The sequence below is a fragment of the Buceros rhinoceros genome, unplaced genomic scaffold (assembly GCF_000710305.1).
Source record: "Buceros rhinoceros silvestris isolate BGI_N320 unplaced genomic scaffold, ASM71030v1 scaffold6977, whole genome shotgun sequence".
Classification (NCBI taxonomy): Eukaryota; Metazoa; Chordata; class Aves; order Bucerotiformes; family Bucerotidae; genus Buceros; species Buceros rhinoceros.
The window spans coordinates 64,167-81,509 of NW_010423855.1; the positions used below are offsets into that span (position 1 = coordinate 64,167).

At 42.4% G+C, this 17,343-nt stretch overlaps 1 protein-coding gene across 1 annotated transcript in view; it reads right to left on the bottom strand.

Moving 5' to 3' along the window:
• Window positions 1–3,531, bottom strand: part of PPP2R3A (protein phosphatase 2, regulatory subunit B'', alpha) — a 42,369-nt gene extending 38,838 nt beyond the window's left edge. Inside the window, exon 1 of the mRNA XM_010140568.1 lies at window positions 1,567–3,531. Coding sequence (XP_010138870.1) covers window positions 1,567–3,531 — 1,965 coding nt within the window. The remainder of the gene's footprint in view (window positions 1–1,566) is intronic.
• Window positions 3,532–17,343: the final 13,812 nt, after the last annotated feature.

Consider the following 17,343-nt stretch of genomic DNA (forward strand, 5'->3'; position numbering starts at 1 on the left):
ACCTAGAGAGGGCTTTGTGTCCAGAGCCAAGCGCGTGGCTATAAATGACAGCAAACCTCACAGTAAGTGTAGAGCCAGCAGTTCAGATGATTTCTGCCCACATTGCTAAGAGCTAACTCCCTCTGAAGGGTACAGCTGCATCCGTAGTGCACAGTGCTTAGTCCAGGCCCCTCCAGCTCCTCTGGGTCCCCAAGACAGTTATTCTCTCCTGTGATCTTTGGTTCTAGGCATCTACACAAAGCAAGGCTTGTGCTGCTGCATGGGAGAGCTCTTGCAGTAAGGGTTCATGTTTTATGTCCATAGTAGGCAGGCTGGGAGCAAACTAACACACAGGCTATGTGAGTGTCAGGGAAACAGAAGCTAGTAGGGGACAAGACTGATAAGCCATTTGACAGTGCAAATGCATCCAGTTTTCAAGTATTATAGAAAGACTACCACAAAGTCAGCGTCACACTTTATCAAATACATTTTTGAGGCTCACGACTTACAGAATTTTGAAAATTAATACACAAGGCAAGAATAGCTGTTATACGAGGCCACTTTACAGCTTTTGGAGCTGCTTAATTCTACGGTCTTTGAGGAAAAAGACTCTTTCTGTTGCTGGAGATACCAGACAAGGTTATGCTCACCATTTTCTGTAAGCAAAGATGTCCAGAGAAACACCAGAAACACTTGCAGAACCTAGTCCATAATTTCAGCCCTGTCATTTAGGGCCAAACACACCACCCACCCCCTTTCAGAACTGCAATACCTGTATTTTCAGGTAATTGGTCAGTCTTGAAGACATGCACATCATGCTCCAACTGGAAGGAGCTGTGAAAGTTCACTTATAACCTGGGCACTTTTAAGGTAGAAAGCTGATTTTGGAAATTGAAGCCCTTTCTGTGTACTTGGAAGTCTGGCACCAAGTTGTCTTGAAAACTGGGCACAGGGGCAGACAGATTTGGCTTCCCTCTAAAGCAGGTTCCCATCAAGACCCTTTTTCCTGGGAAAACCTACTCCTCATTTGAGAGATACAAGCAATGCAGACTCCACAATGACTCTGTGCACTAGAGACATGAAAAAGAAAAACTTCCTAGATTCTGACCTTTCTGCTGTGGAGCATCTCTACCACTAGTGATAGGGAGGACAAAGGCTGTTAGCATCTGCTCAGAGATGGGAAAGGGAGAGGTGGAACACTCAGTTCTCACTGAACTGGTAAGAGGCAGTCCAATACCCGCTCCCAGAAATAAAGTAGTTAGCTGAGAAATTGTTTCTGCCCTCTATCATATAGGACCCATTTAAACTACAAGCAAAGGACCTACAGGAGCACCAGCAGGAAAGGAACAAGCTTGGAAGGTGAAACTGCACCATTAGGGCTTATTTTGCTTGCTTAGGGGTTTTAGTTTCCTTTTTTCATTTGTATTTACATAAGTGCTACATTTCTGCCAGGTTTAGCATGTTATTCCAAACTGCAGCATCCAAAGCACTACGATTCACTTAGCAGATGCAATTTTTCACACTACATACACACACGCAATTTCCCAAGTTTTTACTCACCATCCCACTGAGGTTTGGTTCTCTTACCTTAATCACTTCTGGGGCCTGCTGTATTGAAGCTGGAACAGAGTCTCTGGAGGCAGCCCCAGCACAGCTTTTTTGCCCTGCAAGAAGGGACTGTGAAGGAGTTGTTAAAGTTTCCTGAAGAATCTGCATTACTTCCTTCTCCTTCGACAAGCTTCCCTTGCCTTTCTGGAACTCCACCAGTTCCTGGGCAAAGTCCTCAATGCTTTCCAGGATACGCAGTAAAAGGGCTTTGTCATCTTCTTCCATTTTATGACCATTGGTTTCCATGATTTTTGACAAAGGGGAAGCAGGGTCAACGGGTTTACTCTTGGGTTGAAGAGCCTGAGGTAGTACCTGCCTACCCTGGCAGCCAATCACCTGCAAAGAGGCAGGCTCACTCTCCTTTAGAGAGGGTTCCCTCAAGGTACTCTCCATTTTCTGTGAGAAGCACTCCAAGTCCAGCAGCAGTTTGTCTATCTCATCCTTGTCTATCTTACTGCACTTCTGTTCTCCTTTGGAGACATCAGCTTGGGAACCACGCAACACAGAATCTGAAACTGGTTTTAAAGGAGTAATTTTCTCCGAAATGTGGGAGACCTCAGCATCTCCCACTCTACCACGTTCTGCTTTAGCATTGGCAGTTATATCTGAACAACCACCTAGCTGGTAGCCGCGCTCTAAACCCTCCCCGTCCCCTTTCTGCTCTGCCTTCTTTATTTTCCCTCGTGTTCTTCCCCCATCAGACTCCTCCTCAATGTACAGAGCCTCAGTGGAAGACATGCAGTCAGAAGGGCTTGTGGCTGGGAACTGAGGTAGAGCGCAAGCATCTTTGATAGCTCTCACACTGTTCTCCTGTGGGACACTGTGAGCGGAGTTTGAGGTAAAACTCACAGTACTTGTTTGCATGGACTGAGAGGTGCTTGTCACCTCATGCTGATCACCTGGTAGTCCAAGAGGAAGTGCACTTGAGGATGGCAGCTGAATAATATCTTCATACCTAGGTGGCTGGTCATCTCCAAACACTGGGGGAAAGGGAGTTTGCTGCAAGCCATGAAAACAGTTAACCAACTCTGCCAAGTCACTCGCTTCCTTGTGTCCTGCTGGCTTGAGCTCAAAGGGCAGTTTTTTCAGGTATGAAGAAAATCTTGTCATCAGATTCTTGTATATCACTTCTGAATTAGCCAGAGGATCACTGCTGTTCCCTCCACTAACACTGTCTGCAGACTTCTTTTTGATGCAATGTTTAATTATGTCTGTGCACTTTTTCAGATCCTCTGAGCACTTGAGCAAGATGTCTAAGCACACCTTAATATCTCCACCAGAAGAACCATCCAGCTTGTGTTTTTCCAAAATCTGGGTAATGAAGTTCTCTTCAGAGAAGGAATGAGGCGAGAAGGGAACTATGGTATTCATGGCGACTTCTGGAGCATCATTGCTCTCCTGCCATTTGTCCACAGGTGAGGAACTCTGCAAAAAGCCACAGGGAGGGCAGTTCTCATCATTGTTGAAGTGCCCATAAATCAAGTCAAAATCAAATGATCGTCTGCTGAATGATTCTGACCGAACTTTTCTTCCCTTTCTGTAGGCCACATGACTGGAAGAGTTTTTGAGCTTTTCAAAGGAGAATTCTTTTATTTTGCCACTGGCAAGGTTTATTGCCTCACCAGTAATGTCTTTTAAACTGCTGGAGGTTTGCACTGAAAATCCTTTTTTCATTCTTGGGTTATTTGGGAGGATTTGCTGATAGTCCTCATTTCCAGACAGTGTAAGCCCATTTTCAGGAACAGGATTTTTATGGTCTAGGTTGGCATCTTGGATACCAAGCTCTGCACAGACACTGTGGTGGGCAACTATGCATGTAACTCCTTGCTTAAACACTTGGCAAGTCCCTGTGCAGTAATGCACAGTGTGCTGAAAGTGCTGGTCTATCACCACACTGCTGTAGCAGTTCACAGAAGTGACCATAAGCCTGTAGGTTGCTGCCATAGCACATATCACACTTAGAAATAAGGCTTCAAAATTCACCACAAACTTAACAGGAAAAAAACCACATCCCTACTTTTCACAGCCACATCAGATTTAATAAAAAAAAACATTCAATGTCAGTTGAAAACATTCAAACTACATCAGAAGCTACTGCCTTGGAAAGTTCTAGTGAAGCCTGGAGTGATACTAGCAGTAAACAACTAGTGCAACTTGGATATGGTTTGATTTAAGGCAACTTGATTCTTGTACTCCACGCAGAAAGCTTTGCTGATCAGAGATGCAGCATGAACCGTTCCATTTCTAATGGTCCGCGAAGGTTCTCCAGCAGGTGACAAAATTCAGCCAGCTCTCAGGCAGAAGTGACAATGATTTTTGTTCAATCTTCCTGCTCTCTGAATGAGTCTTAGTAAAATACAGATAATCAAGTAGCGTGTACAGACAAAAAATCCACAGTATGCTTGTGCAATTCCTCTCTCACACTGGTAAGGTAGGTCCCTGCAACAGAAAAAAAAAGGTGAGAGTCATTATCTAGTTCATGTAACATGTAGCCTTGTCTACTATCAAACATAGGGCACCAGGCTGTAACAACCACCACTCACACTTGCATGGAGTACGAGTAGGCTGATGTTTTTCCTTCACTCAGATCGACCATATAAGAACACTGCTGAGAAGCGAGCCTATATTTATACACAGGCTGTCTGTGCGTTGCCATTTTAACAGCTCTATTTAACTGCTCATTAGGTTTTTTTCAGACTTGCTTTTTTCCTCCCCAGACTGAACAAAATTACCTTTAATTCTAACAGAACATAACATTTTGATTATGTTGTGAATTTCTGACATCCATGTCCAAGACTCTAAAGATAAGGAAAAGAGCAGTAGAAAAAAAAAAGGCACTTTCAGGATTTCAAAACTCTCTGGATTATAAAAAGCTGCAAACAGCCCGGAGCAAAGTAGATGGATGCCTTTAAGAATGCATGGCCTTTTCGTAAAGGCCACATTGGCTTCCATTAGCCTTTCACCAAGGTCTCTGGGACCAGGCAAAATATTTTAAGGAGGAATAACTGTTTTTCATTCTCTTACAACCCATAAATAGTAGTATGTTTCATTTAATAAGTCCAGTGGTATAGAGATCAAGAGCAGAAAGTAACATTTGTATAAAGGTCAAGCATGTGAAAACGAGGAATTGAGTGTTTTACACTTAGTATAGCCATTTCCAGCTGCTTTTCTACCATCATGGTCAGAACTGCACCAGAAAAAACCTAAAGGTGATTAACTTCGTTAGGAACGGATAAGAAATCCAAGATTTATATAAGGGTCTTAAATTTTAGACATTGTTTCGTCTTGAAAACTTCAATAAACAAATCAAAACACCCAAATGAAATCCTGAGCACCCTCTATTCCAGTACAAACAGAAATCCATTTCATAAAACGTGATTATATCACAGCTAGATCACTCTACAGCATGGGTTTATCTTGTTGTTTTCAAAGGTAAATATCTAGCACTACATGAAAGGCCAGACCTGTAATCTGATGAAAGGACTGCCCTCCACACATTACACTCCTCCTCTCTTAGCTCATAAGTCTGTATCACACAAAAGAGAAGTACCTTAGAGTTTGGAGCTGTTGTAATTACAGATTGGGCATAGCAGAAGACTGCTGAACATTTGCATTTTACATATTTTAAAGCCTTAATTTGAGAAGCAGTGATTTAAGAGTATTCGATGGAATGTACAATGTGCCGTGTCTGCTCAATGCAATTAGGTAGAATTGTGCACTGTAAAGAAACCTCCCCGATTCATTCTTTGGATTGTATAAAGCATTGAGCATCTGTAATTGCATTACAGATGAAGAAATAACTGCTCCAGCTACCATGCTGGTATCTCTAACAGGCTGCCACCTGCCTATCAAACGCCACAGGCCAAGCTGCATGTTGTTCCTCAGAACTCTTTCTGTACTGCTCCCCTCTACACCCACTGGCACTGCCCCAAAGCCCATAGGCACGGGAGGCTCTTCCAGAGGGATGATCAGAGGTATGAGGTGTGCCCCAGCCGCAGCAGTGAGTCAAGATGCCAGGGGGTAAAGGGCGTAAACGGAACCCTTTTTAAACCCTGGGGTGCTTATACCATTAGGCATAAACTTGGGTAATAAGACTCCACACCCTCGAGTCACTGACTCTCATGCTTCACTATCAGTGAAGCAGCGCTAAATGCTCTGCTGAATCAGAGCCACACTTAAAGCGCTGCCGGCTCCCTGACATCTCCATCTTATAGAACTTAATGGGCCTTGTGCAAACAGGAAAACCCGTGCTTCTGTGCCTCTACCAAGCCTAACGATCCCCGATTCCCTGAGACTGCCTTCTAACACATCGAGGGTAAGAGGTCTGCTGCTTTTCCTTTCCAGAGCCTCCATCAATTACAAACAAGCTTTCTGGCATTTCCTGAAATAAAAGTGATATAATATTTAAAGAAAGCAGAGGTCTTTGGGACAGCAGATTTGATGAAGAATATTGTTTCTGAAAAAAATACGGGACTTTGAGACATCCCTCTTCCCTCTATCATACACAGCAAGGAGAGACTGGTCTTTTTACCAGCAAAGAATAGCCTGGGTTTATAACTTTATCAAGATACAATTATTTCACAAATACGGTATTTCTTAATTAGCCAATGTGACACCCATTTACAAGAAGGGCCAGAAGGAGGACCCAGGGCACTACAGTCCTGTCAGTCTGACCTCAGTGCTGTGGAAAGTCATGGAGCAGATCATCTTGAGTGCCATCACAGCATGTGCAAGGCAACCAGGTGATCAGGCCCAGTCAGCATGGGTTTATGAAAGGCAGGTCCTGCTTGACCAACTTGATCTCCTTCTATGACCAGGTGACCCACTTAGTGAATGAGGGAAGAGCTGTGGATGTTGTCTACTTGGACTTCAGTAAGACCTTTGACACAGTTTCCCACAGCATTCTCCTGCAGAAACTGGCTGCCTGTGGCTTGGATGAGTGAACTCTTCACTGGATAAAAAACTGGCTGGATAGCTGGGCCCAGGGAGTGGTGGTGTACGGGGTTCAATGCGGCCAGTCACCAGTGGTGTTCCCCAGAGTTCAGTTTTGGGGCCTGTTCTCTTTAATGTCTTCATCAATGATCTGGATGAGGGAATCGAGTGCACCCTCAGTAAGTTTGCAGGTGACACCAAGTTGGGTGGGTGTGTCGATCTGCTTGAAGGTCGGGAGGCTCTACAGAGGGATCTGGACAGGCTGGATGGATGGGCCAAGACCAATTGTATGAGGTTCAAAAAGGCCAAGTGCTGGGTCCTGCACATGGGCTATGACAACCTCCTGCAATGATACAGGCTTGGGGAAGAGTGGCTGAAGAGCTGCAGAAAAGCACCTGGGGGTGTTGGCTGGCAGCCGACTGAACATGAGCCAGCAGTGCGCCCAGATGGCCAAGAAGGCCAATGGCATCCTGGCCTGCATCAGCAATAGTGTGGCCAGCAGGAGCAGGGCAGCAATTGTCCCCCTGCACTTGGCGCTCGTGAGGCCACGGCTGGACTTGGTGATCTTAAAGGTCTCTTCCAACCAGATGATTCTACGATTCCTAGCTAAGGACTTCACAGTCCTGTGCTCAGGAAAGACATTGTGGAATTCATACTGTAGCTTTATGAAAGCTGCTTCTTAAAGTATTAGGCTCACTGTCTCCTCCTGTATTATTCCAAGGGTAACTTCCTCCCTACGTAAGTACCCCTTCCACTGGGATTAAGTTGGTTTCTCCAGTCTTTTAAGCTACCTTCAACCAATAAAGATTTTTGCATCTGTAAAATTATTCCACAAGGAGTTCTTCAATGAGAAGTTTTCTTACATTCTTGACCTAAACTGACTCTTTAGGTCAACTGTGCATTTCTATCTATACCTAATAGAAATGCTCTTCCCACCATCTCCACGTTGTACTTCCCAAATAATTGTAGGTGCTTATGCCCTAAACCATCACTCAGCCATGTCACACATTGTCAGCCCTTTCTCTTTAGTGCAAGCCAGGCCCTCCCACTGCACAACATTCTCTAATCTCTTTCCAGTTTGTCTATATGTCTCTGGTACCATCACATATAAACATAATCCAGACACAAACTTGTCAAAGCTAACACAAGCTTGCCGCCTCCTGCCTCTGTCATTAGCACCTTTTACTGCTCTGTCAGGGAAGTAATCAAAGAATCAATATCAAAAACCTGATATCCTCTTCTCAACTGGATTAACTAATGTCTGTCCATTTATTTACTAGTTGCTTTATCACCACTATCTGAAAAAACATGCTAAAGTTATTCAAGGTGCTGGAGGACTTCAACAATGCAAGACAAAAAAGAAAAAGAAAACTGCATAGGGAGCACAAACGCATATAAACGCAGAGTACAAAGGTGGCACACACTCAGCTTGCAGCATTATTTTACAGTGATCCATCAAACATGATCCAGCATGTAAACCTAGTTAAGACAAAACCTAAGAGAAGAGTATTCCTGTTATCAGATCTGGGAACCTGGTGTCAAGCTTAGCTTGAATAGGCTTTTCTTGTGACTTTTGGTTGGTGACTAAAACCTACTATTTATGAATAGCAACAAAGGAAAGACTGAATACGTTAAGAAACATTCATACTTCACTCTTTTCAGCCTGCCATCTCATTCCAGTTGTGACTCTAGAGCAGCCCCCAGTTCAGCTACACTGTAGAAAGAGTCTGTAATTAGGACTGCTGCCACGAAACCAACTCCAGCCCTGAGGATACAAGATCGGCTTCATAATATAAACTATGAATGAACAGGGTTTCTTGTGTGATCACAAAATACTGCTTTATGTCTTTCCTATCTGCAAGACAACATGAATCACTTTCCAAAGGAAAAAAATATTGCAGATACTAATTATATAAAAGGTTATTCTATAAGACACACAAGAAATTCTATTCATGCAAAGATTACACTGGAGATAAATAACTGAACAATGACAATCTGTTAGGACAGGGACTGTCAGCCAGCATTTGACTTACTTGCAAACTTAAGTCTAGGAAGCTATGGGACAGGCTTCTACTGCCTCTGAAAGTCTCAAATTTAACAAAAATCATCTTCAACTCCTCTCTCCAGCACTAGCAAAATTATTAGCGAGCAGAAGTTAGAAACCACCATAACCTGCAGTATGGAGTAAACTAGCCCTTTCTGCACCAGCACACAACAGCATGGGTGTCACTATGCAACTGTGCTTGTTTCTAGCGGAAGAAGTGGTAGCATAAGTTCTGCAGTTGGGCATTCTTGCAGAAGACAAACAGAAAGACAGACAGAACAACAGTTTTGCCCTTTGGGTATCATCAATAGTTTCAGAAGTATTATCCTAACTGTGTAATCAGGTGACAGACAGGTCTTACCCTCTTAGAAGAGCTTGTGGTGCCAGAGAGCAACGCATAACTGCATCCTCTTATTTAGAAACACTTCACTTGTTTATGGTTTACCGAACAAAGCAGATTTGGGAGCAAACTATATTGATTATGGAGAAAAAAAGCTGGCAAATACCAGAGCAATGTTTTCTTGCAAAGCACAACTGTCAGTCAATCCTTAGTACTTTATCAGATAACAGAAAGAGTATTCACCCTCTACTCAAATCCTTTAATTTTAACCTTCACTACAGAACAGTGCCAGGCTCTGAGATGTATCATTACTTTTCTTACTACCTGGCTCAAGTCAGAGCGGGGTAAACAGAGCCAAAAGCAAACTACAAACACATGCTTTGAGGACAGATGGGAATGCACGAGGTGACTCCCTCGGTTAAGAGAGCTGTTCTGCAGCTCGTAAAGGAGCTGACTCTGAGCCAGGCTCCATAAAATCCAGAGTCTCTGGTCACAGAGTCAAATGGTTGCTGCTCCAATGGCCCAGTCAACCATTGCCAGAATTGATAAGGTTACTAGTAATGTTACAGCGTTATATACAGTCCCTGAAAAATCTTTGAAAATTCAGTATCAAAAACATCACCAGATACTCCACCTATGACGGAATCACATCAGCAGTAGCTGTGGTAAGAAATTTTTGTAACAAATCTACTGCTGAATTCAGCATAAATTATTACATAATTATGACAATTATTACACAAATTATTTTGAACCCCATCACAAATGAACTGACTTACAATTTGCTATCACTTGCACAATTTACTTTCCAAAACACCTCGAACAGGAGACTAAAAAAAGAGTAACTTTTCCTTCTACACTGAAGAAGTTCAGAAGAAAAAAAAAAATCTAACCACCCGGGTTGCTCCTTTGACCTGTATTTCTTATATATTTACAGCTTCTAACATTTTGGTGTCCTTAACAGCAACATGCCTAGTTAATCCAAATGGAGACGACTTAGATGGGAACTACAGCTCTGGTAACTTTTCAGTCCTCATGTTCACTGGCAATTTGACACCCACACATACGTATCAGCTGCAGTAAAAGACCCCATTTACAACTGCCCCCATAAAGTTTTAGGATTAGAGGTGCTTGTACCATTTACACTGCCGAGGTACCCCGAGTTCAGTTTTAAGAGGCTTTGGCAGCAAGCTACTTCATGCTTTACAGACTGCAATGGACCGTGATGGCTACAAATCCTGTCTCCCCTCATCACCCAGGTCAGAGGGTGAGAACTCCTGTTTGACCCAGAGTACTTTTCTTCATCTGCTCAAGTGCTTCAATATTTACTTACATGGTCTATAGAAAAGGGGTCATTATTTCATGTTGAATGTACTCAAATTGGAAGTTCCAGCAAAGCGGCATCAGACTTTAAGCTAACTTTAAAAAGCTTTCAGGAAGATGCACTTCCCCACCTACAAGTACTGACACACTATAATCAATCCACCTCTTAGCCTTTTCCAAGATTGTCAGAGCCTGGAAGAGAGATGTCTTCAAAGTCACTGCTATGGTCTTTTTCTGAATTCTGTAATTTGTTGGTGTTTTTACAAAAATATAAAAGGGTGGAATCATTTAATTTAAGCTAACTACCTAGAAATTACATGTTAAGGGCTCTCTGTAGGCAACGCACCGCAGGTGGGCATCTCAAAAAAGAAGATCACTCCACTGAGTTTAAAAAAACAATCCAATTTTGAAATGACAAGTTATATTGGATGAGTCCCATTCTTCAGGATTAAACAAGAACACAGGATCAACTCTGTCTCCAACAGCGACTATATGATAACGCTCAAGGAAGAATATTAGAAAAAGATATACAATATTTCCTAGGAGTACTCTCCTGGCCTTTAACTGTTTTCAGCTCATGAGAACTATGAAACTGGATGTGGTTTCTGTGTACTTAGTAACCTTCAAAGGATTTCCCTCCCATGTGCTTGGACATCCCATGGATTCAACAGATTCTGCATCCAGGGCATCTTCCACCACCTACCACCCTTTATAATTCTCACTCCCACCAGATTCAGTAAGTCAAGATCTTGTATTGAAACAGAGCACAAACACTCTGACCAGTATGCACATTGTCCAGAGCATTCCTGAATTTACAGAATTCCACATCATTCCTCTGCCTTCTCTTTTCCAGGATTCTTACTTCTCACTTACTCAGATGTTCTTCTATAGAAGCCAATTTGCACCTTTGATCATTTCCATCAACCCTCTCATAAGCTTTTCTGATTCAGCTACACACCTCAAGATGCGGGAACTCAAACTGTGCACAATATCCAGAACAGACGAGAGCCATATTCAGAAATTAATTTTTGAACAGCCTTTCAAAAATTAATATATATTTTCTCCTTCCAAGCTTCACCATTTCAGATCATACATACTCAAGCGTCTGCTCTCATAACCACCTGGGTTAATTCATACCGCTTGTAACCTATCTTTCAAGAAGAAACAAATGTACTATTGTCCTTTGCAAAATGTGCAGGGACCTACGGATAGAACACTGTATGCAAGAGGAAGGTATGTACTCTTAGAGACCAAAATTTTCATACAGTCTCAGGAAAAGTTCGGAGATGGGCAACAACAATGATCCAAAGGTCTGTGAGGAATGACTGAGCAGGACCAGGCATTTCAGACTAGAAGAGAGATGACTTTGGAAGAATACAATAATCTTCTATAAAATCACAAAGGGCATAGAAAGGGTCAGACTGCTTACCTGCTCCTCCAACATAAGAAGCAGGTGTGATCAAGCAATGCTACAGGAAGGAAGCTAAAACAAGCAGACACGCAGCAAACTGAAACATCTCATCCCAGGCTGCCATAGATGCAGAAAGGTTCTGAGGAATCAACAGGTCATGTTTTAATACTTCCTCTGTCAAAAGTTACCACCTTCTGCTTGGGCATCACATCCCTCTTATCCATCCTACTTTCAAATCATGTATTTTCCAGGCTAAGCTCAAGTTTACTTGGTTACTTTTCACAGAAACTGCTTCAATCATCCTCTTCTGTGTCTTTCCATAATCTTACTACAACTCTTGGAAAGGGGAGAATGCCTGCCCCTAACTTTGAGGGTGCAATGCTATTCATGACCCAAACACACCATAGATTTATACCGTGGCACTCTGTTTTGCTCTTTCTCCTTTCCTACAGCTCGCTCTCATTTCTATTTGTGTCCCCCGCCCCTTTTTTCTTGACTGCTGCTTTAAGTTTCACAGAGGTTTATCTGCTTTACTTAAAAGGTCTCCTTCTTGAATGGCACAGATTCTTAAGAGATTGTCACGGCATAGACAGTTAGTAGGTTCTCCCTGTGCACATTATTTATGCCTACTAGTATCAAGTACCACTTGTCTACAAACAAGTACTGTGAGAACCTCCTGCAATTCCAGCCACCTTTTGTTTCTGCTACCCTAATTTTGTGATTTGCAGCATATACTGTCTCTTTATTACTCAGCCTCTCTTCCAGATCATTTGTAACTGTGTTGAGCAACACAAGCCTGAACACAGATCCCCCTGTGGGATTCCACTAGCGATTACTCTTCACTAGGAAAGTTGACAGCTCTTCCTACACTTTAACCAGGTATTAATTACTGAAAAAACCACACTCCTACTCCATGGCAGTTCACTTCTTTTAAGAAGCATTAACAAAGAACTTTGTTAAACTCTCTCTGAAAATCCAGATACATCAGAGTACTTGCTTGTTAGTCTCTTGCGCCTTCTCGTCAAATAGCTTCAGACCTTCTAACTTGCCCAGCTGAAGCTGGACTTCAGCATTCTTGCAGTGAACCATGAAGGTCACTGCAATGGGAGCACTTATCAAGGCATGCTTCCAAGTACACATGACCTTGAGAATCATCATCCGTGACAGGGTAATAAATAACACTCTGCAGTCAGTATGGACCTGGAAAAGTCAATTTTCACATTAGGAAATCCACTTCAGCAGATATACTCTGAAAAAAATTAATCTCCCAACACTACCTTAAATACAACCTCTCCATGTTTACAGCAGCAACATAAAGCAAGCCCAACACTCAAAAATAACAACAGCCTACACTGTTTTTTTAAAAATAAACCTGGCACTTGACTCTAAACTATTGTTCTAAAATACTGACTTGCAGTTAGTGAATGGAGTATTATTCAGTCTCATTCTTTCAGGTTAAGTCACACAGTTATCCAATATTCCACTGCTGCTATACCCTTCACAAACACCAGCACGCAGGGTCCTTGAACGCTAGTATACTACAGACTCTGTTGTGGAGAACCAGTGCACAGGCCTTGCAAAGCCTGTCATGATAGGCATCAGCTGGGGTGAAGGATAGTTAATAACATTAAGAAAGATTTCACTCTTTTCAGCTTCTCTTAAATACCTTTCTGTGACTTTCCCTTTGCAGAGAGACTTGGAACTAAAACTGACCAGACAGGAATTTGTGTCCCATGAGACTGGTTTCCAGTTAGACAGATGAGACAGCAAAAGTTCACACAGTTTTTCCACATAACACCAATCTGTTAAGTCTAGATAATTTGCCAACTAACTATTGTTCCAGCCCCACATCTGTATAGAACTACCATTTAATCTTAGCTTATTTAGCAGGCCCCCGATACATTAACATAGATGGTGAAGCTTAGCAAGGCATGAGTAAAAAAGAAAAAATTGTAGGAAGCATAAGCCTAACGGAGCTTTGTCACGCTGACAGCAAATAAGGTGACTAACCAGAAAACAAGGGAGGCGAAGGAGATTCAAAAGCACATCATTAGCGAGGCTCAGAGCAGAGGTCAGAAAGCCAGCCTGATTAAGTAATGTGTCTCTTCACTGTTTATAACCTTATATGGAAAGAGATAATTTCATATTAGCAAGACATAATGATTTTCCCTGGAATCAGTTAATTTAGTATTAACAGGACCCTGCATAAATTAAAGTGTTAAGATAACAAAGGAAGAGTTGTGTCCAAGATGGCATCCTCTCAGTCATCAACCTTTGCTGATACTGAGGTTACAATCTATAGATTCCCCAAAACCATCTTGGACACTTACTTGTAAGTTGGGTAAAATTTCTCCCGTAGCAGAATAGCCATCTGCTAGTGATCTGCAAAGTAAAATAGCTTCTTAATTTAATAACAAGTAAACAAAATTTTTTCTTCATTCATAGCCCATTTATTCAGTGCTCATACAGTTCTCACTGCCATTCTGTCCGACTGCTTTGTGTCTTATCCGTATCACACTGCTCTCTAATCTCTTATTTCCTCAGGCATTTGAGATTATGGGTAAAGTTCTCTTTGTTTAAGGTGACAGTCCTTTCTCCAGGGTAGCCTCAGTTCCCAGCCCAAACCTGGCCCCAGCTGGACCACTATAGCTCTTCAACAGGTCAGTGGTGAGAACAGTGAAACGCCAAACTGGGGAGAAATGCTCTGACTCTGTGCTGCAAGCCCATCCTCTCCTCTGAGGCACAATCACAGGAGTAAAGAGCAAGCAGTCATTTTCATCAGTCATACCTTCCACAAGCCCATTCCTGCCAGCCTCCATCTCACACTCCAAAGAGGAGCAGCTGTGGAAACATAACAAATTATGCCAAAAGGTGCAGCATGTCCCAGCATTCAAAAAGTTTGGCACTGCTACAGCTTTTATTGCTTATGAGTTTGATAACCCACACCAGAGGCGCAGATCAGTGGGATCAAAGCAATCCATAATTTGAGGGACCATAACTTTTCTAGCCCTTTTCTTCTACCAAGGAAAACAAGAATGTCAGCCTGAAACACTCCTTATAAGAGAGGAGGTAATTTCCCCTGTAGCTTTACTAACCCAGGGAGCTTCACAACACAAAAAAAAGAACTTTCATCAATGTCTCTCTTTTTCCTTGTGTGTTTAAACAGAAGCAGATTAAAAAGATAAGTGATATGCACAAAAACCCAAAAACCTGATAAATGTAAAAACTCCCTTACTCTAATTCGAGCGAGCAGCAGTGTTCACATTCATGAATCTGAATATCCATTTTAAATGAGCAGTCATTTTTTAACAAGCTTGCTTGTTACATGCGTGACCTCAGGTATTGCTTCCCACATTCAATTCATTCACTACTCTGCAATCAGAGCTATTAATTTCTCCACCAGTAGAGTATTTACATGCTACTTACACATTAACTGATTTTCCACTATTATCCTCATTTTACCCTACAACCAGTGTGGCAAAGAGTACATCAGTCCGCAGTGCTCAAAGCCTGATTTTCCTAAGTATGTGACATTACAGAGTATTTCACATAGTCAAAGCACAGCACCCCTTCACTTGCAACTGCCCTTACAGCTGTACATCAGAAATTACTCAAATCAGATCCAGGGACATAAGCAGCAGAGGAAACAAAACAGTGAAGGCTGGTGGAAGAAGCCTGTCCCATAACACACATGGAACCAGTTCTTTACGACAGCACTTAACTACCTTAATTATGAATGAGAAAATTCTTTTCCTCCCATAGCTTCTACTTTGCTGTCCAGTTTCTGCCAGAATTGGAGCACAGGATCTAATTTAGTCTTCAAAAAAGTTCAGTTCATGTAACAGGAGAAAACCCAGCCTTATGGGAAGAACAGCATGCAATCATTTAAGTAAAAACAGTACTGGAAAACATATATACAAAGGGAGTGAAGTAAGACTGCACAGCAACCAACTACATATCAACATCTTGGTATATACTGGACCAAGATACACCAAGTTCAGAGTTACTGTTTAAAGTCGTGTTTTCTGTGTAATTCAAGGGGGAAGAAGTGCCTACAGGAAAGATAGAGAAAGGTCCTTACCAAAAAAAAAAAAAAAATCACATTTACACTCCAGGGCTACTGGCAGTGAGTGTTAAACCACAGAGCTCCACTACAGAGATTTCTGAACTGCCTGAGCCAAAATATTCATCACCTGCTCCACGGGCTGCAGCTGAAGGAAACAAACCACAGCATCACATTTACACTCCAGGGCTACTGGCAGTGAGTGTTAAACCACAGAGCTCCACTACAGAGATTTCTGAACTGCCTGAGCCAAAATATTCATCACCTGCTCCACGGGCTGCAGCTGAAGGAAACAAAAAACAAAATAGATGCTTTACCAGCAAATCTCTGCAGAGTTTGGCAGTTGTGCATCGGTAAACTTGAACTTGAGGCACTTTGCCCATGGCACCTCTATGCAAATTACGAGTACAAAATAATAAGACACACGACAGTGGTTGCAAAGGCACAAGTAATGGAAGCTGGCTATATGCCATCAGGGAACTTGAACTTTTTCATTTTATATGAAGTTGAATGTAAGTCATTCTCAGCTGATACACAGTGTTTCTGTTTCTAGATATATAAATACTGAAAAAAACCACCCCACCACTGCCTCTTGCTTCAACTTCTCAGAATCCAGCATACATTAAATACATCATTTTACAAAACTCTGAGAAGTCTAACCGTACTGACAATCTCCTCAAAGCTTTCGTGAAACTAACTTCCCCCTACATAACTAGTGAGAGCAGACCTATCAAGCTTGAGAGTCACAAAAAAATCATCAAGAGAGGAGGCAGCTATTTCAAGTAAATGCTTGGAAAACACATTTCCCGAAGCAGGCAACAGACCATGTAAGGGTAAAGCTATGAGACCACCACCAAGAAAAAGATACCCAGCCGTTCAGGCAGCCCTTCAGCAGCAAGCAGCTTGGGGACTACTTACCTCTTTTCTCAAATCCTTCCCTTTGCGCTGCTAGACTGCCTTTACGGGAGAGATGGGGGCACAGAACAGCATGTCCTACAGGGCTTCCCTCTTCAGTGTGAAGAACAGAGGTAATAAAATTAGTCCTGGGCTTAAAAATATTTACATTACTTGAGACCAGTGCAGTCTGATGACCTTCAGAGAGAATTACTACAGTAGGAAAACTTCCTTCAGGAAATCATTCCATTAGTTACTCAGTTGTACCAGTTTATGCCCAACTTAATCTTGGATTTGTTTGCCCATGAACAAAGGAGTCTTGTAGCCAAAGCTGTTCCCTTTCTTGCTCATGAAGAAATACTTTGGGAACAAAAATAAAAATCCTACTTTTATGACCGTGTATTAACAGCTGCACTGAAGACGGTCCAGCTACTCAGGGTCCTGGGGCAAGGGACAAGACCAGAACTTCACCGGTATTAACCTCCTGCTTCACATACAACAAGTAACAGCTTCACTCCATCCTGAACTGGAAACTACACCCAAATCACTGTGCTTAAAAGCCGTTTTGTCTCTCAGCGCTTTGTCAAAACTCTTCTGAGACAATTTACAGCCTCGGCCTCCACAACACCACGTAGTACTGGTCTTCACAACTCAAACGCGTGCAATGTTAGAAGTATTTCCTCCCTCTCCACCCTGCGCGTTACCCGGTAACTCCATTCAATCACCGCCTCCCACGGCCGCGGCTCAGCCGG